The sequence below is a fragment of the Vulpes lagopus genome, chromosome 7 (genome assembly GCF_018345385.1).
Source record: "Vulpes lagopus strain Blue_001 chromosome 7, ASM1834538v1, whole genome shotgun sequence".
Taxonomy (NCBI): domain Eukaryota; kingdom Metazoa; phylum Chordata; class Mammalia; order Carnivora; family Canidae; genus Vulpes; species Vulpes lagopus.
In genome coordinates this window covers 23866081-23887921 of record NC_054830.1, presented here as the reverse complement: position 1 = coordinate 23887921, position 21841 = coordinate 23866081, and the positions used below count along the sequence as shown (strand labels likewise).

The 21841-nt window shown below is 39.1% G+C and overlaps 1 protein-coding gene across 1 annotated transcript in view; it reads left to right on the top strand.

The window, feature by feature from the left end:
- The window catches only part of ERC2 (ELKS/RAB6-interacting/CAST family member 2), a 907564-nt gene that overhangs the window by 476567 nt on the left and 409156 nt on the right, over positions 1-21841 (top strand). Inside the window, exon 13 of the mRNA XM_041762409.1 lies at positions 12363-12498. Within this exon, the coding sequence (XP_041618343.1) occupies positions 12363-12498 (136 nt within the window). The remainder of the gene's footprint in view (positions 1-12362; positions 12499-21841) is intronic.

The window sequence follows — 21841 nt, the reverse complement described above, 5'->3', positions numbered from 1 at the left end:
ACACATCCTATCATGTCCATTTTTAGAGATTCACAATGAACTTCACAATAGTAAAGGCCCTGGAAAGTTCTGCAGTATAAGAAACATGTTCACATTTTTTTTCTATGTCCACAAGACTTATATGATCCTAACCCTTTCTTGTTTGTTTGTTTTTGTTTTTGCAACAATTAACCGCATCTCCCAGAGCTAGTGCTGCCAGAATAGTATTGTAAACCAGTGAGTCAGGCAAATATCACCAAGTGGGACTGAAACAGGTGGCATCACAGTAATAGACTTTGAAAGTGGTTAATTGTTTCGAGGCAATTGTGTGGGGGAAGTGGTTTGTTCGGTCTTCTCATATAATTGGGGCAAGTGGCTTATATCCTCTTTGCCAATAATTCTGCCACTTTGTTATCCTTCACTGATTTTCATTTTATCCACCTCCCACTACTGATTCTGTTTTATTCATTGTCATTTAACTAAGAGTTAGAAGAGATTTGAGTTATGAGAAGAAGAGTGGAAAGAACAGGCATTTATTTTTGCAGTGTGTTGTCATGGGGATAAATACTTGGGAAAGCGTAAGGATGCATAAATTTCCATAACCCCTCATTGGCCATAAGTTATGCCTTCCAAATGCCTTAGTTTGCACTGGTGAAAATGGTTTGGAAGAAGTTTGAGAAATGGAAAAATGAGGTCTGTTAGGTAGATACCAAGATAAACAGTTTGAAATGGACAGTATTGTGAAGTATTTTTGAAAGATAAAGACAAACAAAATAAAATAAAGGTTTAAAAATTTTAAATAATAAAAATTAATTCCGTCTTTGTTCTGCTCCCTGGTTTTCACTCCATTGTATAGTTCCCTCCACTTGAATGTGGGCATGACTTGAATCTGGCCAATAGAATGTGGCTAAGGTGATAGGTGCCACTCCCTCAAACAGAGTGTGTCACAGGGCAAAGGTAGTTGTGGCACACCCATGATTGCATTGTATAATACTCAATCTTAGGAGACTGGGGAGAGATTTTTCCTGCTGGCCTTGAGGAATCAAATAGCCATATGATGAGCTGCCAATGGAGAGGGCCACATGGCAAGGAACTATGAGCAGCCTCCAGAACCTGAAAGCAGTCTCCAGCTCCAGCCAATAGCTGGTAAAAATCTAGGAACCTCATTCATTCAGCTGCAAGGCAAGGAATTCTTCCAACAACCTGAATGAGCCTGGAAGCACATTCTTCCCCCGTTAGGCCAATGGATAAGAAATGCAGTCTGGTTAACATCTTGATTTCAGCCTGGCAAAGCTGGGATCACAGGGACCAACCAAGCTGTGCCTGGGTTTTTGACTCAAAGAAGCTGTAAGATAATAAATGAGTGTTGTTCTAGGCTACTAAGTTTGTGTTATGTTGCTGTGCAGCAATGCAAAACTGTTCAGTATTAGTCTGAATTATTTTGGGGATGGTCTGATAAGCCACACCTTGGACCAGATTCTAAAGAGAATATAACTTACTTATTGATGTGTTAGTGCTTTGCTTCCCTCTAAGAGAAAAAAGATTGTTAACTCTCAAAAAAGAATGCCAATGTCTGGCTAGAATGTTCCATTTACTTTTGTGGCAAAGATCTTATAATAATGTACAATATTATATTGTTTCCATATGACATAATAGATAAGCCAATGAGCTTTGGCGTCATAGAAATGACGCCAAATTCTGGGTCTTCTGCTTAACTGTATGATGTATGATGTTAACCTCTCTAAGCCTCAGTTTCTTCATCTGTGGAATGGGGATAAAATTAGTCTCCATGTAAGGATGTTGTTTTGTTTAACTGAGGCTATATATTTATAGTGCTTTAGCATGGTGCCTGACACTTAATGTAATATTGAAAGGTAGAAGATGTTTTATTATTTAGCAATATTTTAACATTGATTTTTGATAAGAAATCATATAGACTCTGACACACTATTTCTGTACTTTAATTTGGAAAATCAGCATATAAGATTTTTATCTTCTTAGACCTCTGCTTTGTTTTACGTCTGGACTGCTGCAGACCAATTCCAGATTGGATGCAATAAAAATAGGTCTTGCATACACCAAGTGCCCCTGTGCTCATAGGTTGCTTTGGCTGTATATTGTCTGGGCAAATCGCCCCCAACCTCTGGCCAGACTGTGGAATGTTGGTTTCCTCCAACATTAGCCCCCCAGGGGTCAATTTTCACAGTTTCCATATGTTTTTATATTACCCCAAACTGTAAATACAACTGACACCCTACCAAATTGGCCCTAATGTGCCTATGTCTAACAGTGGAGTCGTAGGCTTTTAGAAGAATATAATACTCCCTGGAATTGTGGCAATTATTAGAATGTTTTGTTTTTAAAGTGTTTAGATTCTTTTTTTTTTTTTTTTTTACTTGGGAAGAAGTAAATGATGTGCAAGGAGAAGATATGAGGTGGAAACAGGGCAGCAGTTTTAATCTTATGTCTTAGCCCTGCCTTGGGTTTGCCCCCACATTTTTAGAAGTTCTGTCCTAAGATCTGTTACCTGCTCTTGCCCTTTTGTTTTTCTCTTACTTTCCCTTTTTGTTGAGTGTCTACTTATTTTTATCTTCACTTATTTTATCATCTCCAAGTCCTTTGTGATTAAATCTGTCTGTACAGGAAGAAGAGCCAAACTCATTATGATGCAGTGAAGTTCCAGGATATGAAATACGTTAAATATTTCTCCGTGTAGATTCACCCATAAAACCACATAATTTGTTCAAAAAGTGGTCACATTGAGGTTAACGGGTTCAGAGAACGGAAATTAATAGGGAAATTGCATGGCGTCCTTGTTGGTTTTGTGTTCTGCTTCATAGCTGGATCTTCATTTCAGTAACTGTGGCTGCCACCATGAAGTTTGAAGCTGTTAAGCTCCCACCTTCCATTCCAAGGCTCCCCTGGTGGACAGCCAATATTCTTGGCTAATTACCTCATGTGTATCTAGTTCTCTAATAGCCAACTGAGTTGCTGCTCAGGGCATCCTATAAAGTTTGGAGTGGTGTGCCTTAAAGGACTGGGCTACAGAGATTATATCCTGAGAATTTTCATTGCTGTTCCCTAGACCTTTCTAGGTAAGCCTGGGAGAAGAGAAAGTGAGAGGGGTATGAAGGAGCTGTGCAATATTCTCCACAGTTAGGTGGCACAGGACAGAGGTTAATGGCTTGGGTGTGGCCGCTGGAGCCAGACTGAGAATCCTGCCTCTGCACTCACTTGTGCTGTAACTTTTGGCAGTTTCCTCATTTGTAGGCAAAATAATCAAAGAACCTTCCTTATAGGGTTGTTGTGAGAATTAAGTGAGCTAATAAGCGTAAGATGCTTAGAGCACATCATGTGATGTGAACATTTGCTGTCTGTAGTTATCATTGCTACATAGCAGTATTAGAATGTGTCTAGACCAGCATTCAGGAAAATCTGGCCTATGGGCCAAATCCAGCCCTGCCCACCTGTTCATGTAAATAAGGTTTTATTGGAACACAGCCATGCACATTTTTGTAGCATGCTTAGGCTTTCATGGTGCAATGACAAAGTTGAGGCAAAGTTGAATAATTTCTGCAGAGGCCATATGATTCCCAAAGCCTAAGATATTTACTGGCTATACCTTTATAGAAGAAGTTTGCTGATCCTTGTTTTTAGATGTCAGAAAGCTTTCTCAGCAGCATAGATGAGAAAATATCAGTCTACTGTGAACCATGTAGACTTTAAAAACCATCTATTGAATATGAGTTAAATTAGGAAAGAGATCCTGGGTTTCTTTTAGGTGCCATCTTATAGATATTCAGTGTAATATTAAAAATGACCTTTATAGGAATGAGAACTCTGAGTTGTTATTGTGCTGGCACCAGCTAGTAATACCCAGTTGTATTCATCAGCAATCCAGTCTTACTCCTTTTTACTTTGACTGGTACCTTTTCATTGACAATAAGCCATATTCATTATATAAGATTGAATTCTTGGGATCCCTGGGTGGCGCAGCGGTTTGGTGCCTGCCTTTGGCCCAGGGCGCGATCCTGGAGACCGGGGATCGAATCCCACATCGGGCTCCCAGTGCATGGAGCCTGCTTCTCCCTCTGCCTATGTCTCTGCCTCTCTTTCTTTCTCTCCCTGTGACTATCATAAATAAATTAAAAAAAAAAAAAGATTGAATTCTTCTTTAATAGAAAGTGCCTTTCTTAAAACAAATATAAGAGGGCAATCTTAACTCCTGTAAATCCCTAAATACATATTCCTAAATAGATTTATGGGTTCACACAAAACACCTAGTCAACACAAGGGGGACTGTTTCATCCCCCTTTTGACTAAAAGGTTTTAGAATTAAATTCAGTGCAGCAGAAATCTATTGGTAATAGTGGGAGTAGGCATTGTGCTCAATTCTTAGAGAACAGATAGTTGTGATCACTGTACAGAGGGTGCTTATAGCAGAACAAGGAGGACATTAAAGGATCAGAAATGTGTTGCAAGCACAGCATAATTTGGGTTTTTATAACATGGGGATCCAACTTTCTAGATTAACCAAGACTTCTAGGACAGTGTCCTAAGAGGGATGCATGTGAATTGTCTGTGATGAAAGGGCTGAGATGGCAGTGTGGTGAAGAGCTTTCTAGAAGAGGAAAGCACTGTGCAGGGGCCCTCAGGGTGGCAGGACTTGGTGTATTGAGGGTGCAAATGGAAGGCCAGTGTGGCTGTGGGGAGTAGGTTGAGATAAGACTTTGAGAGGCAAGAGGTAGACCTGGTAGGAGTAAAGGGAAGAAGCATGGCCTTTTCCTCAGGTAGTGGAAATCCAGTGAGAAGTTCTAAGCAGCAGAGAAATATGATGCTGTTTGTGTACCAGACACTTTGTCCCCTGTCCTGCGGAGAATGAATTAGGGGGACCAGTTGGAGCTGGCATCCTCACCCAACTCGGAGGTGATGTAGTGTGGGCCAGAGAGGATGTGGTTAGAAGTTATTCCTTCAGTCTTGTGAATACTCCAAGATTGGGCCCTGTTCTGGCAGTAATGCCTGTCTGGTGGTGCAATAGCCTGTAATCAATCAAAAATGCAAATAAAGATATCATTACAAGTTGTGGTGTGTGCAATGGAGAAAGTGCATGGATGTGGCCATAGCAGTTTTGGTGAGAGGGAGGGGGTATTGTTTGATTTAATGCCCAGAAAAGCCACCTTTGAAGAGGCGACATTTAAGCTGAGACCTGAAAGGTCAAAGTCAGTCATGTAGAAGGAGCAGTGTCTGTGAGAGGAAAGGGGTGGGTGGGCAGACAGAGAGGAAAGAAAGAAGACTGGATTTTGGATTCTGGGGGTAAAGGTGAAAATGGTTTGGGAGGCAGCTGCTGAGGTCCACAGATGTACAACCCTCTTCTCTAGGAAATGGAAAACTCTTGGAGAGTTATACATCAACAAGCACATGAATTCACTTGTTCTGAAACACTCATTCTTGCTGCTGTGTGGAGAGTGGCTTAAAACGGGCAGCAGAGCAGGAGCAGGAGCGTGGTGAGGAGAGAAAAGTATCATGGACCAGGCAGAAATTGATGGTGACTTGAGGGTTGTGGTAGTAGGAGTGAGGGAGAGAAGGGGTCTGTCCACTCTGTTTCCTTATCTGCCTTTCTGTATTGTCAGCTTTTAGCAGGGCATCAAAGCACCAAAGGATAGGTGGAGCCATGGTGTACTGCAGTAGGGGATCCTTACCAGGCAGGTCGAGATGACAAGGGACCCCGCTTTCGGTTCTTCTGGTGGTGAACTCCTGCTGCCAACTTTGACCATATGGGCTGAGAAGCCTGAGCATATATAGTCCAGTCTACAGTGAGGGGATGTACAACATTACAATACATTTATTGCTTAACAATGAGAAAAATAATCATTCCTGGGCTACCATTTTCAGACCTACATGACCAGTCTGTGCTCTCTGGGTCACCAGACATAGATGAAAGGCCAAGCAATAAGAAATGTATTTGATGAATAGTAAATGGGAGCCAGGCTTGTTAGTTATGTGACCCTTGTGTGTATGGTCTGCTCTCCAGGCAGAGTGACTTGTTATTAGGTGCCCCTCTATTGAATATAAAGTCCTGAGGAGGGTGAAGAACAGGCCAGCCTTTTCCTATTTCCCTTTGAGTTTCCTGTGGGTGCATGCCAGTCCTACCAAATGCACTGGGAGGAGGGCAAGGGGCATCAGAGAACACCTGGCTTTCTCCCTGAGGTGTTCCATAGGAAGAGCCCTCATCTACTCTCTTCAGCATAGACTTTCAGCCATTGGGTTCCATTTATATTTAGTATGATGCTCTATAGGGGGAGGAGGTTTTTCAGGGCCAGAATAGTGGAGAATAAAGGTAGCCAGCCCTTCAGAACTTCACCAGAGTGGAATATCTACAAGAAAAACAAACCCTTCTCTTGCTGATTGTGACTAGCTTCTGCTGTGTGACTTGCTTCCTGGGTTTTCCCAGCTTGGGTGGGAAAATAAACAGTTGAAAGCAAGGAGAGTGCATATGGGCTCTAGAAGAGAGTTTGGGGTAGGGAGAAGTAAATCCTAAATTGTGTTGGAGCTAAGTCCTAAGACTTTGGCCTTACTTATTGCTCTTTGCTGAGAGGAGAGCTGGATTCAAGTAACCACAGCTGGCCAGATATTTTCTCTTGCAGGAAGAAATACCATGCTTGTGACACTTAGCACATTTGTATGTGCTATAAATATCTTTAGAATAGTTATGCAGCTTTCTACAATTTATAGGTATGCTGGAATACTGAATGGTATTTACAAGCCTTAAAAAAGTGGAATCATCCCAGTGGTTAAAAGTAAAAACCTTTATTATTGGAAATTCTGCACGCAATACTCATTGTCAGCTTCCATGTTGTGTGTGTGGCCCATCTACTTGTGTGGTCACTGTAGGATCCCAGCTCACTTACCCATGCTTGTCGTGACCTTCTTGCAACACTTCCATTAGGATGGACTAATGGAATGCAACTCATCTTATTATTAAGAAAAGCATACTGGAAGCTAAATATATGACACAAAGAGTTTGATAATGCATTCCAAAGTCCATTGTTTGAGGCATTTTGAATACCTGCTGCTGGTGTGGGAAGCAAGACACTAAATACGTATTCATAACATTATATACTACATGATCACATTATATTGTGAGCTAACAATGAAACAGAGAGGGAACATGCTGGAATCTATTCTAGGCATTTTACTTGTACTAATATATCAACTCTTCACAATAACCCTATGGGTTAGACAGAATCATTTCCATTTTATATATGAAGAAGGTGAGGTACAGAGAAGTTAAGAAACTTGCCCATGATCATACAGATAGAAAATGATGGACTTCTGATAGAGCCCAAGGAGCCTGGCTCCGGAGTTTATGCCACTATTTTCCATTTTTCCATCCTTCAGTGGTTCCTGGAAGATTCTTATAACCTGTAATTGTTTTCCATGGGGGTTATACCATTTACACTCCCAGTTGTACCTACATCTGGTTATTTAACCAAGATATAAGAAAACAGATATCCATAAAAATATTGATACAAGAATGTTCATTGCAACCTTATTCTTTTTTCTAATTTTATTTTATTTGAATTCACTTAATTAACATATAGTATATTATTAATTTCAGAGGTAGAGTTTAGTAATTCATCAGTTGCATATAACACCCAGTGTTCATTATATCACGTGCCCTCCTAATGCCCACCACCCAGTTACTCTGTTCCCCCATCTAACCTCCCTTCCACCCACCCTTAGTTTGTTTCTCATAGTTAAGAGCCTATTATGGCTTGTCTCCCTCTCTGATTTTGTCTTACATTACCTTATTCTTAACAGTAAAAAATTGGAAACGGCCCAAATATAAAACAGGCTAATCAAGCTGTAGTATATTCATATAATGGAATACCACTTGACTTCAGCAATAAGATAGAACTTAAGAGCAATTATAAATGAGTCTCAAAAACTTTATACTGAGTCAAAGAAATCAGACACAAAAGGGCATGTACTGTGTGATTCCATGTATATGAAATGCAAGAATAGATAAAACAAATCCATGGAGATAAAAAGTTGGGTTAACAATTACTTCCTGTCAGGGGACAGGGACATGTGCCTGGGTGGTGGCAATGGTCTATATTTTAATTGGTCAAAAATCATTGATATTTACACTTAATATCTGTGCATTTTCTTGTATATATTTATACCTCACTTGCACAGACACACAAATGCATACAGTATCACATGAAAACTCCCCCTTCTTCCCTTATTCATTCCCTTCTTCAGTGGTAACCACTGTTTACAGACTGGTGTGAGGTTTCCATCAGTTTCCATTTCAATAGGATGTGTGTGTATATATATGTATATATATATATATAAACAGACTTTAATATATATTTTTAAGATTTTATTTATTTATTCATGAGAGTCATACAGAGGGGGCGGGGCAGAGACACAGGCAGAGAGAGAAGCAGGCTCCACGCAAGGACAGGCTTTAATATTTTAACATAAATAAGATCAGACATATATATATTATTCTGTTACCTGCTTTCTTTTTCAATTAATGATATGTCTTGAAGGGCTTTCCATGTTTTGCCTTAATCTTCTTAGCTAGCTTGTAGTATCAGAGTATGCATGCAGTTGATTTCTTCAGCCAGTCTCCTTCTGATGGGCAATTTGGCAGTTACCAAATTTTCACTTTGATAGTGCTGTAGTGAAAATTTTGTATATAAATATTCATGCATATGCTGCAAGCATTTTTTTAGGCTACTTTCCTAGAAGTGTATTTGCTTGGGCAAAAGGTATGGACACTTTGGTGGATACTGCCAAATTGGTTTATAATTTTGCAACCAATTTTTGTCAATTATATTCTTTCTGACTGCATATAAGAGATTTAGATTCTGGCCTTCTCTCACAATGGAGATTATGAATCTTTTAACGTTTTTGAGAGCTGATAGGTAAAAAGTGGCATCTTTTTCTGCTGAGATTTAAAAAAAAGAGAGGTTTTGATTTTCTCCTGTATATACAATATACACATGCACTTAGAGAAACATATGTACTCCCTGCTCCACACTCCCTCCCAGCTATGTAATTGTAGAGGCCCCAAAGCCTAATAATCTCTCAACCAGCAAATTAGGGAACATTTTCTAATTTTAATTTTAATTTTAATTTGATAGACTGTTCTAGTGAATAGCAGGATTCTGTCCTCTCTGACATTCATTCCTAATATAGATGCCATCGTTGATCTTGATATCTAATGGAATTTTTTTATCTAATCGAAGTTCCTTAATGATGGCTGAGTTTTGAAAAGTGACATGACTTGCTTTATGAAACTAGTCAATTTAAATTGAATGATGAAAACTGACCTTGCCACTCTACTCTCCAACTAATCTCCATCTGCCTCCCCCCATAATAGCCTTCTTAAAATTTTTGTTTTCCTGGAGAAAAAAGTTTGCCCCAAGTCAACTTTATTTATGAACATGGAGCAGGTCTTTTTCTGGCAGAGCTTTAGAATCTGAGTTGCCTAGTGGGTGGGAATTTGGGAAATGGTTATCAATGATACTCTCTTTTGAGGCCATGTTGCCAGAGGGCTTTGCATTCTGCACCCCCAGGGGTTCTACTTTCCTGAGTTTAGTACCATTGAGAGCTGTTCTGAGTTAGCCCCTTTATTTATGCATGTGGTTTACTTCTGCCAGTGGGAGGAGAGGCAGGGAGTGATAGATCACCAGAGATTTTATTCTTGGAGATGAAGTTATTACTAGCAAAAATCACAGTGACCATTCCTTCAAGAAGTGTCTGGTGAGCTTCTGTGGGGGTATTTTTTCTTGATCAGGGGATCTCATATTTTTAAATTTCATGACTTCTTTACCTGTCTCTCCTACCCCTTACCTCTTTCCTACCTTTGCCAGTACAATCCTTCTCTTTTTTTGGCTTTCAAGTAAGCTTTTACTAGAAGAAGGAAATATATTTCTGCTGCTAGAATTATATTTGAAAACCTAGCACTCCTGTAAGGGAGTGTGTATACTTTCTAGGTATCTATTGATATTCATGTGTACAAAGACAAAATGATCATTTTCATCACCTTGCTCTGCATCTACCTAATTGGCAGTTCTAAGCAATGCCATTCAAATCCCAGCTTTTCTTTTCCAATCATGCGTCCTATGTCAGGCAACACTTGAAGGAATGGTTGGAGAATACTGAGAATAGGCCTCTGTCACAATGTCCGAACTTCAGTTTTTCATTATTCCTAGCCACTCATTCTTAATTCAGAGAAGTTTTACGGGATGCATGGAATTGGAGGTTTATTTTATAATTTTTGGATTGTAAAAAACACTGCAGTATCCCTGAAAGTAAGATTTATGTATGTTCATACTGCACCAAGAACTTTGTGGGAGTTCTTTATGCAAATGATATTTGCAATAATAATCTATTTTCTTTTTCAGTGGTGCTTGGAGAAAAAAAAATGTTTAGTAGTTGGTTCTGTGTAAGTGTCTGCTTCAAAGATATAAAAAGCATTTCTTTATAAAAATGTCCTCTACTTAATCTCACTAATAACACTGACCTCTCCATCACATGCTATTTCTGGGCATGGACCTTATTTTCTGAGCTGGAAAGTGTGCTTGCCTTTGGTTAGTATGAGTTTTGGAAATACTATATCCTTGTTCAATTAGGAAGCGAGAAGTTGTTCTCAATAACTTTGTAGTAACCAAAAGGTAATTTTCTAAAAGAAGATTCGCACGTAGACTTGATAGTTTTATATGTGTGTATTACTGTATTGGGTAAAATCAAGGAAATGTCAGACAAAAATTATCCAATCCAAATGTTGACCAAGTAGATGGCTGTTCTCTCTCACCTCATTCCTGTTAATAAGTGTCACCAGGAATTGTTAAATCACTGCTTCAGCCAGTACTGTAAGTTTTCATCAGGACCAACATGTTCAGAATATTTTCATCAGCAGGATTTTTGATAGAAGATCATTCAGCTTAATAAGTTCTCTTGAACTTTATTTTCTTGGAGAGAGAGGGAGTAGCAGAGTATATAATTTTATGAGGATTAGAAATAGAAGTTTTTTCTTCTTCAGAGTGGCTTCCATTTGATTAGCCATTGTTTCAATTCGATATGTTTGCTGCATATCATCTAATTCTTACCTTGTACATGTTTCCGTGAGAGCAGTGATTCTCACTTGCTTTGGGAGGCAGGACTCCATGATAGTGACTGACTTAGCAATGCCTGGAGGGGCTGGGAGGATTCAGGAAGGATCCCAAAAGTTTCTACTCTGAGGTCTTCCTCTTTTGGAATCAGTGCTCTCAAGCCCTCTCTGTACTGCCCTTTTGCCTCCTCATGTGTGAGATTAGATTTATACCAGCTGCCATGGACATGGTTGCCTAAATCTGTGGAATGTTTTATTAAACGCTGCTGGTGAAATAGTCCACATTAAGCCTAGCACTCCTCCCCCCACTCTTTTAACCCATCCTTTGTCCTTAGTCTTTTTCTCACTTGATCACTTTATGATTTTGCACTTTGACATCCTATAGATTCATTAAGAACTTTTATTGCAAGCACCAGGGCTTTATTTAACATGATGATTAGCCAAAGTGTTATTCTATTTGAGCTAAGTGATGACAATGTATTTGATTGGAGCCTTGTAATTGTTATTTTAAAATCAAAGTAATGGATTATGATCTCAGAATAGGAACATGATCCAAAAGAATAATAATAATTATAAGAGCAACCACTTAGAAGAAAATAAATGCCCCGTCACAGACCAGGGGCCTTGTGTTCCCTAAGTCCCACCTACCTTTGCAGTCCCAGGTTCCCAGGAAGAGGGGGTTCTCTTCCCTCTGGCCCTGGGCTAGCCTCTCCGGCAGCCTTCCAGTTCCTGGAAGTAATTGGTCATTTTTTACCTTGGGAATTCTACTTGCTGTTCCCTCCTCTTGGGGGACACCTCCACTGGCAATTCTTGGCTGGCTCCTTGGAGTCTTACCCACTGTCTCACCTCCTTAGGGCGGTTTCCAGGCCACTATGCCTAAAATCATCTTCCTACCCCATGCCTGTCCATAAATGCAATGTGCATCATCATCTTTCACAGCATTCAATTTTTTTCCTCTCCTTTAGGAAACCTAAATTGTGTCTCCTTGGTCCTGGTCTGTGTCTCCCACTGACATTTAAGCTCCATGAGTTGGGTGAAGACTATACATATCTCATTCACCATGGCAGCCCCAGTGCCATCCTGGCACTTGGCATTAATTGGTTGCTCAATGTATACTTGTGATTGAATTAATGGGATATTCTGAAGTTTCAACTTTTCCTGAATCCATATCAATATATTCTATACTTAGTATTTCTAAGATAACATATGATCTTCCAGTGGTTGAATTTAACCACACTCTGCTGACTTTTGTCAGGCATATGAAGGATCAGAATAAGAAGGTGGCCAACCTCAAGCACAATCAACAGTTGGAAAAGAAGAAAAATGCCCAGTTACTGGAAGAAGTCCGCAGGCGAGAAGATAGCATGGCTGACAACTCACAGCACTTGCAGGTGAGCTCAGGCTTCTCCTTTTAAAACCTAAATAATTGGAGATTGACTCTCTCTGACAGGTACCCATTACTGTGAGAAAATATGCACAGAAATGGGAGACTTGCCTTAGCTCTGAGCCCAGCACTAACAGTGTACTCCTAGAGAACCCAATAGATCTTTACAACTGTGGAGAATCATTTTCAGAATGGTGCCTGAGAAGAGCTGATTATGGTGGAAACTTTAATGCTGTACAGAGTCCATTGGCTTTTATACCTCACTTGAAAAGGTAAGGGCTGTGTTTATATAGTTGGCAAAAAGCTTAAAACGTAGACATATCCCCCTTTTAGAATTATATTTCAATGGTTTTGGTGTTAGTAGAAAGGAAATATATGTGTATTATCACAGAAGCTATTTGAAAAAGGATGCATTAAGTTGATCTCAGATAGTTTACAAAACTGGTTTTGTTTTACTCAAAACTCTGAGGCTCTGAGACATCATTATTCTGTCTTTTCTGTGGAATATAGTTATCACTGAATGGACAGACCTATCTCAGAAACCAACTGGCTAACTGAAAACACCAATTTTTCCTCATTAACATCCCTATTTTTGGCAAAGGAGCTCTCCCCATGTGCTCAATAAAACATTCAAGCTAAAACAGGGCATTTGCTTTGAAGTTCCTTTATTTATTCCAGTGTGCCTTTAAACAGAGCAGTTCAAGTTCAACTTGGCCAGAGTTCATGTTAAATTTTGCTTATTAATTAGTGTCTTTCTCCAGTTATATATTAGGTTTCCTCCTTGGAGATAGAAGAAGTTAGATAGTTTCAATATGTACTCACAGTTCATCTTTTTAATTGACCAAAAGAGAAATGAATAATTATTCTAGAGTATGAAATAAAAGGAAATGTCTTACACAGAGCATGGCACATGGAAGTTACTTAGTCAATATTAGTTTCTTTTTGTCTCTGTGTCTTGGAGGTGCCTTAATGATTTCAGTCAAGCCCCTTTGCATGCATGTCTGATTTGGTTAGCACAGTAGTACCATCAGGTCCTTTGTTCAGGCATGGCAACCCCTTAGCATGGACTGGTAGCTTATCTGAATCCACAGCTTTCTCAGTGTTCTTGTCCTAGGATTTGGGTCTTAGTTTCCCCACCAGTCGTAGGAGATGTTAGATTGGAGCCTACAGAGTGAGATCATGAGAACTAAAATTTGTAGAACATTTTATTGCCTTGCCAAGCATATATTCTCATTTGTTTCTTACCACAATGTTGGTGATTTTACATTTGGTAAAATTGGAGTCTCAGAAAAGTTATGATGTGACATGCTAGTAAAAAGTAGAGAGCTACCTGATTCTGGGTCTCCCTGCCTTCAAGAAACTAATGTAGAGGAACAATTGCAGTAGTAGCTATCATTTATTGAACTTTTCAGTATGGTGGGTATTAGGCTATGTACTTTATAGCACCTATTTAATTCTTTTTTAAAAAAAGATTTTATTTATTTATTTATTTATTTATTTATTTATTTATTTATTTGAGAGAGAGAGCAAGAGTGTGTATATAACTGGAGGTGAGGGGCAGAGGAAGAAGGAGAAACAGACTCCTCACTGAACAGGGAGCCCAATGTGGGACTCGATCCCAGGACCCCGGGATCATGACCTGAGCTGAAGACAGACACTTAACTGAAAGGCACCCAAACGCTCCAGCACCTATTTAATTCTTATATGAGTTGAGTTAGGTGGGCCTCTTGGTTGCAATTGATAGGAACACAATTCAATCTGTAGTAAGCAAAAAGGGAAATCAATTAACTGAAAAGGCCATGGTGGACTTCAGGCCTGACTACACTCAGATATTCCAACACTCAGATCCAGGCATTAGGGATCTGTCTCCATCCTACTCATAGGTACACTCTGCTCCTTGTTGTCTTGATTCTTAGGAAAGCTGTCCACAGTGATGCCAAACGTGACCACCAGCAGACAGCCTCCACTGTGAGTGCAGTCATACTTGGAGAGGAGAGAGGTTCTTTCCTGATGATTCTAGCAAAAGTTCAGACCTGTACGAATGCATATATTGGCCAGGCCAGGATGTGATCACCTGGAGCCTAGGGGATAGCAGTTAGCCACACGAATCCTATGGGCTGAGAGTGGTAACAGGTGACCTCACACAAGAAAAAAAGGAGTGTGTTACTAGAAGGGATGCTGGATGATAAAACCGTAGAGATCCATTACAGCCATCATATGGGTAATGGATAGACAAGCTATTATCTCATTTGATGTACAAGAAGGAGGAGGCTCTGAGAGGTTACATAACTTGCCCAAAATTACTTAGCTAGTAAGGGGCAGAGCCAGGACTCAAACTTAGATCTGACCATCTTTGGATGGTGAGTTCTGGAGAAGAGTTCTAAGAGAGGATGACAAGAAAACTGGAGTGGCAGAGAGACTTCATGGAGCAGACAGGATGACAGCTAAATGAGTCTGAGATGGGAGGGACTCAGCAGTAGTGAAGGCACTCCAGGCAGGAAAACTGTCAGCAAAGGTATAGAGTCTTATGTAGAGCAAAGTACAGTCAGGGCACAAAACATTACACACCAATTGATTGTGGTGGTAGTTTTCAATGAGGTGAGTGTTACCATCTTTCCTTAACTGACTCTGGAGCTAGAATGCCCAGCATTCATTCCAAGCTTCAGAATTTACTAGCTGAATGTTCTTGGACAGGTGACTTACTCTCCCTCATTTCAATTTCCTCATCTGTGAAATGGGAATAATAATAATTGTATCTACTCCAGGGTTGCTCTGAGAATTAAAGGCAATACCTATAAAGAATTTAGAATTTTACTTGGCACAAGTTATGCTCACAATAAGTATTAATGATTAATTATTATTATGATAACAAGGAAATGATAAAAGGAACATTTTGTGAAATTGTTGTCTATGATATGTGTGGGCCTTTATACAGTTCTACTCGATATGCGTTGAGCATCAGTCTTCTATATATAGTCATTTCTAAGGACACATCTAGTTATGGAAATTAATGTCTTGTTTTGACTCATGAACTTTTTGCATAGCAATATTTTTATAAGGGGCCTCTTGATAACTACCTCATAGACCTATTCATAAAAGACAGAATGGTCTGGAATTGCTTAGTTGCATTCCTGACCACCCCAAATAAAGGATAGCATTTGAAATGCAATAAAAAGTAATCACAATTAATTTTGATGAAAATGTCTCTGGTTAAGGTTAATAGAGAGTGAGTGAAACTCCCACTTTCTTGGATTGTTAAGCAGATGTACTCAGATGCAGTAATTACTGCCTTCTGAAGACAGAACTTTCCATTCTTGGGGCACTTGATTTTTTTAATATTACTGTTGTTTTAAGTATTTCCTGTTTATGAGTTAGCTTCTTAAGCCTTTTAATAGGTGTCTGTCAGCTGGGATCATTTTTGGTTAGTTGGACAGTTGGTTGATTGATTGATTGGTTAGTAGATGTGGGATTGGCACCTACTAAATTTGAATTATTCTATACTAGTTTTTTGTAAGGGTTGGACATTATGACTTACTGATTTTGATCAACCAAGTAGGTATCATATCCAGAAAAATCTCAGGTAGAGTATTTTCTGCAATAATAATAGCCTGTTGGATGAGGTTATAAAAGAGAGATTGAAGAGATTCAACTAGTTATGAAAATTGGAGACAAAGTTGAATGTATTCAAACCAGGACATAATAGCAATGGGCAAAAACTGGGCCATTTCAGTCCAATCTAGATATACAGTCATGCTAAGAAACATTTCACAAACCCCACTTTCTTTAGTTCTTAGGTTTATAGTTTTATGGCAAGAATTGCAAACTCAGATGCCTTCAAGGTCTAGGCTATTAGCACAAATAAGAAACAGGTTTGCATGTAAGAAAAAATTATGATGTCTCATTCTTTCAGCCTGTCTTAATCTAAATTTTTGGTAGAGATGTATCAGTTAGCAATTGACATAATAATGCTATGTAGCAAATCATCCCAAAACTCAGTGGCTTTAAAGCATCAGTAGTTATTGTCACAGATTTTTCAGATTGACTAAATGGCCCAGCTTCTCCACGGTGGGATTGAATGAGCATTCCTATTTCTGCAAGTCTGTGAGTCTCTAGGGCACCTCCCTTCCACTTATGTTTATTCTGAGACTCAGGCTGAAGGGGGTCACCCAGGGGAAACTCTTATGATGACAGTAACAGAGGCACAAGAGAGTGAGCAAAAACTTGCAAGGTTTCATAAGGCCTAGACTTGATTTTCATCCCACCTCACTGGCCAAAGCAAGGCACATGGCTGAGCAAATAAGCAGGGATTAGGGAAGTACACTCTACCCATGGAAAGAACATTTTAAAGGGGCAGATACAAGGAAGGGTGAGGACTTGAGACTAATCATTCAAATTGTCAAAAGAGGCAAGATTTGGAGAAATATTTCTATACATAAGAAAAAACAGTAACATAAACATAATGAAAAATTATAGCTGCAGTGGCCTTAGTTACAGATGTCATAGAGGGTGGTAAGGAACTCAAGAGCCCATGGCTCATCAAAAGGAATTGAGACTACTAAGCTTTTACTGAAAGCTGCCATAAAGGTGGGCTTAAGATTGAGGGGACCCTCTGATTGCCATAAAATATAAATTTTTATGTGAAATCTATGGATTTGGTACGTTTTTAAATACGCTCTGGGTCTAGGGAAGCACATGTGCAGATGAATTGACCATTGGCTTGTAGCCTCTATTGTACAGCCCTGCATTCTGGTCCCACTGGGTTCACATGATATAAGAGACTAGCATCCTAGCTAGCTCAGTTTGACCCATCCAAGAGAAAGGGCAGTTTAGTGCATTTGCCCTGAGTCCTTTTTTTGTCTGAAAATACCTCGAATACATTGAATTATTGTTTCTCAGAGGAAATATCCACAATGTATAAGAATAGAGAGTCTTCTTGATTTAACTCTTAAAGCATGTTTTGGAGAATTTGGCAAAGAGAGCAGGAAAGGAAAAATAAAGAACCATGGAGCTAAACTGTCTACTCTTCAAATATTGGCCCTTATTTATTATTAGCTCAGGACTTTGAGTAAGGTAAGGAATCTCTCTCTTACTTTTTTTTTCATCTATAAGTGAGAATTCACAATCTCTACCTCCCTGGGAGGGTTAAATAAGGTGAGCTTTATGACAGGACCTAGCACAGTACCTGATCTATTTGGGGTTCAGTTACTAGAACTTTCCCCCAGAGAGACTGATAATGACCATTTAACCATAGAAGACAGTGACCATTGGGAGTATCATCCAACAAATCCTTTGCAACGATTCTATACTGATGAGTAATACAGATATAGAGCATACACCAGTAAATGAAAGTTTCCAATAAAGCATTAAACAACAGATTAGGCAATAAGGAGGAAAAATTAAAGCATTTTTCAAGTTGAACTGTGTGTAAAAAGTAAATGTAAAAGATCATGATTTTTTGGTATGATTCTGTAGAACTATTCTCCAGGACACAGATTATGGAGGATGATATTTATGTCTGGCCTTGGGGCTTTGGGCTTCTGTGTGTCCCATTAGAGACTGCATGGAGATTTTTCAACAAGGTGTCTTTCCGGAGATTCACACTAAGTCGGCATTACCAGAATGGGATGCTTTCCCACCCCCCACTCCCAACCTCTAGCTATTTCTTGCTGAGTAAATATGCCAATTTGAAATCCCATTGGACATCTTTGTAGATTTTGGCTGCATTTTTCCATGTGCAGTTATCGAGTTAATGAACTAACATTCTAAGAAATGCACAAGCCAATATTTTATGCTCTTTTTCTGTTGTATGTCTGCAGAATTCTCTTCAATTTATTGCCTGAAAACTAAAGTCTGTTCTTGTGTGCTTCCGTTTCCAAATTATAGGTTCCCAGGGAACTGTAAAGTTTCTTCTCTGCCAGTGGTTAAACCCAAGTGTGATCAGTTTAAAAAGCAAATGAATGTTCCCATTTATTCTTGTCCTTTTAGTAGAGTTCTAAAAAATAAGGAAAGCGAAAAAGACAATTTTATTTTTCAATTTGTGTGAGTCTGTATATCCATATCTTTTTTCCAAGGGGACTTCCTTTACTTTGCTTCTCCAATTAGAGTTGGAGTCAGCTTACTGAGGAAGTGTAACAAACAACATAAACCTCAAAAAAATGCATAACCTTCAGCAAACATAAAGTGCATTATGAAGTTCCCAAGCATTGGGAAGTTGTTTCTTTGCAGAGAGACACTTAATGATTTAAGCAACAATTTTTAAGCCCCATATCTGTATGTTCATCTCTCCAAGTCACTAAGTTAAGTTCATTTCTCTTTCAATTCCGTAAGCTTAAAATTGTTACTCTAACTGTGATCCATGTTCATGTGTTATGGTACACTTCTAAGTACTGACCTGACCAGCAGAGTTAAGAGATTCATCATTAGAAGAAACCTGACCAGCAGAGTTAAGAGATTCATCATTGTCAAAACACGTTTAGTTAGCTCCTGGTTTTTCATGGCCGTTTGTTTGGTATAGCATAGAGTGACTTAGGGCGGCTCCATTTCAGCCATCTTGTTCAACATATGGGAAGATGGGAAAAGTCATCGAACACAGTTTTAAAGAAAAACACACATTTGTTCAAATTTTCATTAGAATTTAATATGATTTTTTTTAACACTGCAAGGTGTTTTTGTTTGCCTTGCAATTTTCTATGTTGATGGGTAGAGATTGTTGGGACTTTCCATTAAATTGTGAATAAATTCTATCATGTTGTTGAAATTTGGACTGAACCACATCCAACATTTCCAGACTCTGTTCGTGGCTTCAGACAATAAGAAATACTCAAGTATTTGCGAGTCTGAGGAGGACACAGAACGTTGGAGGGTAGGACTGAGGTTTAGTACAGAAGTGCTTTCTTTCCTTGGGGATTTATGTTGACATTTGTTTTTCTTTCACACTATAATCCCCCACGAGCCAAAACTGACTTTTGTTGTAGCAGCTCCCTATAGGCAGTCTCAGAAAATCTTATTTGACAATCAGTTCTGGTAGCCTTGAGTTGAGTCGTTATTCTTTGTAGTAACTCACAGACTGTCAGGGATGACAAGGCATTCTGTGCAATGTATTTGGGAACTAACCATTTGTTAGAAATGTTCCAAGAAGCTAAAGTGAAATTGTGTAAATAAAACTGTTGTATGTGGGGTTTTTCTTCTTTCCTCCCAATAAAGTATTACTTGTTTTTCCAAATGTGCAGTAACTCACATGTTTCTTCTGAGAAATGTCTTCTGCTTTTTCTTGAGGATTTGTGACCTAATCCTCCACTTCATACAGCCCCTCTATACAAACACAATATATTTCTATGGAAAAGAGAGGTTTACCCTTAATCAAGTGTTGCCTAATCTACCTACTAAATTACCCCCTGGAGACAGAGTGGGGTTCATTATTCTTTTCTGAAGGGTTTTCAGGTTTCACTCCATTAAAGGCTCTTAGATAGTCCTCAGCAAAGTGAATGTTTGTTTGTCCAAGGCTGAATATCCTATAGAATGAAATGCAACATATTTATCAAATGAAATCATTGTTATTATAGAGGTAGAGTCCTGAATGTCCTGGAATGACAAAGCTTGAGGGGATGGGGGGTGGAGAAAGGAATCTTCCTAGAATAATATGGTAATCTCTTAATTCATTTCAAAGGAGGTTCCTAAGGAGGATCAGACAATTTTTAATATATTATTCCATTTTCTCTTTTTGGTCCCTGAAATATAAATCGATAAGGGAAAGGTAGCATGCATCCTCCTGTGCTCTCCAGTGAGATTTAAGCATTCATAGGTATGCCTCACCTCTAGGGAAGGAGGCAGGGCTGGCTCTCTAGAACCTGCATTTCTTCTGTTTATCTTTGATTCTGACCTCTGGGCTTACTTTGAGGTGAAGCTTGGGCCATATACTGGAGACATCATCTTAATTTTTTTTTTTTTTTTCAAATCACTGCAGATGATCAGGTTAGTCAACAATAACAACTACACATCTCAGCCAGAGCCCTGCGTGTTTCTCAAAATGCTTCCCTGAGTATTCTTCAGGCTAGATCTTCCTACTGACCTTAAAGATTGGGAGGGGCAAGTTTATGTGTTTTTGTTTTATAGATAGGGAAACTGAGCCTCAGACAGTTGTTAAGGCTGACTTATCTGCAATTTTAGGTGTTATTAAAGGTAAAGATTTGAGGAGGTACCAGTGCATAAGAGTTATTCCTGTGAAGGTCAGACTAAAGCTTAGCTTTTGGAAACAAAAAATTGCTGCTCCACGCAAAAGTTTCTAAACCTGGAGTTGCACTTTAAAAGCCACTGAAGAGGGGATCCCTGGGTGGCGCAGTGGTTTGGTGCCTGCCTTTGGCCCAGGGCGCAATCCTGGAGACCCGGGATTGAGTCCCACGTCAGGCTCCCGGTGCATGGAGCCTGCTTCTCCCTCTGCCTATGTCTCTGCCTCTGTCTCTCTCTCTGTGACTATCATAAATAAATTAAAAAAATTAAAAAAAAAAAAGCCACTGAAGAAAGAGATCTTTAGGGTGTGTGCTTGGGAGCATCTATATGTCTTTCCATTCTGCTTGAATCTATATCAGGCATAATATAATTTTCAAAATAGATACAATGAAGGCATTACTAAAGAACCCACACTTTGAAGGCAAGGGGATTGAAAGAAGAAAATAATTCTGATAGCATACTTTATTATTTTTTCAAAGTTAGAATTCACATGATAATTCACTCACAGGCCCCTGGAGATCCCTAAAGGGTGCTCATGTTCAACATGCATCAAAAGAGCCAGTACAGTTAAACCAGCTTTTCCTGGCCAGGGTAATCATGACAGGTTTACCTTGAGATATGACTACCAAAGGTTAGTCAGGGGGGCACCTGCAAATCACAGTGCATGTCATTCCCAACATCAATAACCTATTTCTAATAGATGCTGGTATTTCAGCATGTTTTTATGGAAGGCAGAGACCTGGGCATGGTTAATTTTTTTTTTTAATGTTAACTTTGACTTATGGCTTGTCCAAAGCATTGCTAAACTGTATATTCAAACACTCCAGATTAAGGAAATGACAATCAATGACATGGGCAATGATTTAGATGGAAATCTTGCAAAAGGAAAATACAACTATAAAATCTGTTCCTGGTCATTTAATAGTCTCTCCTGTAATATACATTTGGGAAGCTGGTAATTTGAATTTATGACATTTTTAATTTCATCTCTGGTATTACACTTTCCCTCTACATCTTACTTATTTATGCTGCCTGGAAAAACCCTGCAAGGTTAAGCAATCGTAAGTTTTTCTTACTAGAAAGGACCTTAGATTTTATTTAATATAAGCCCCTTGCTTTGCTGA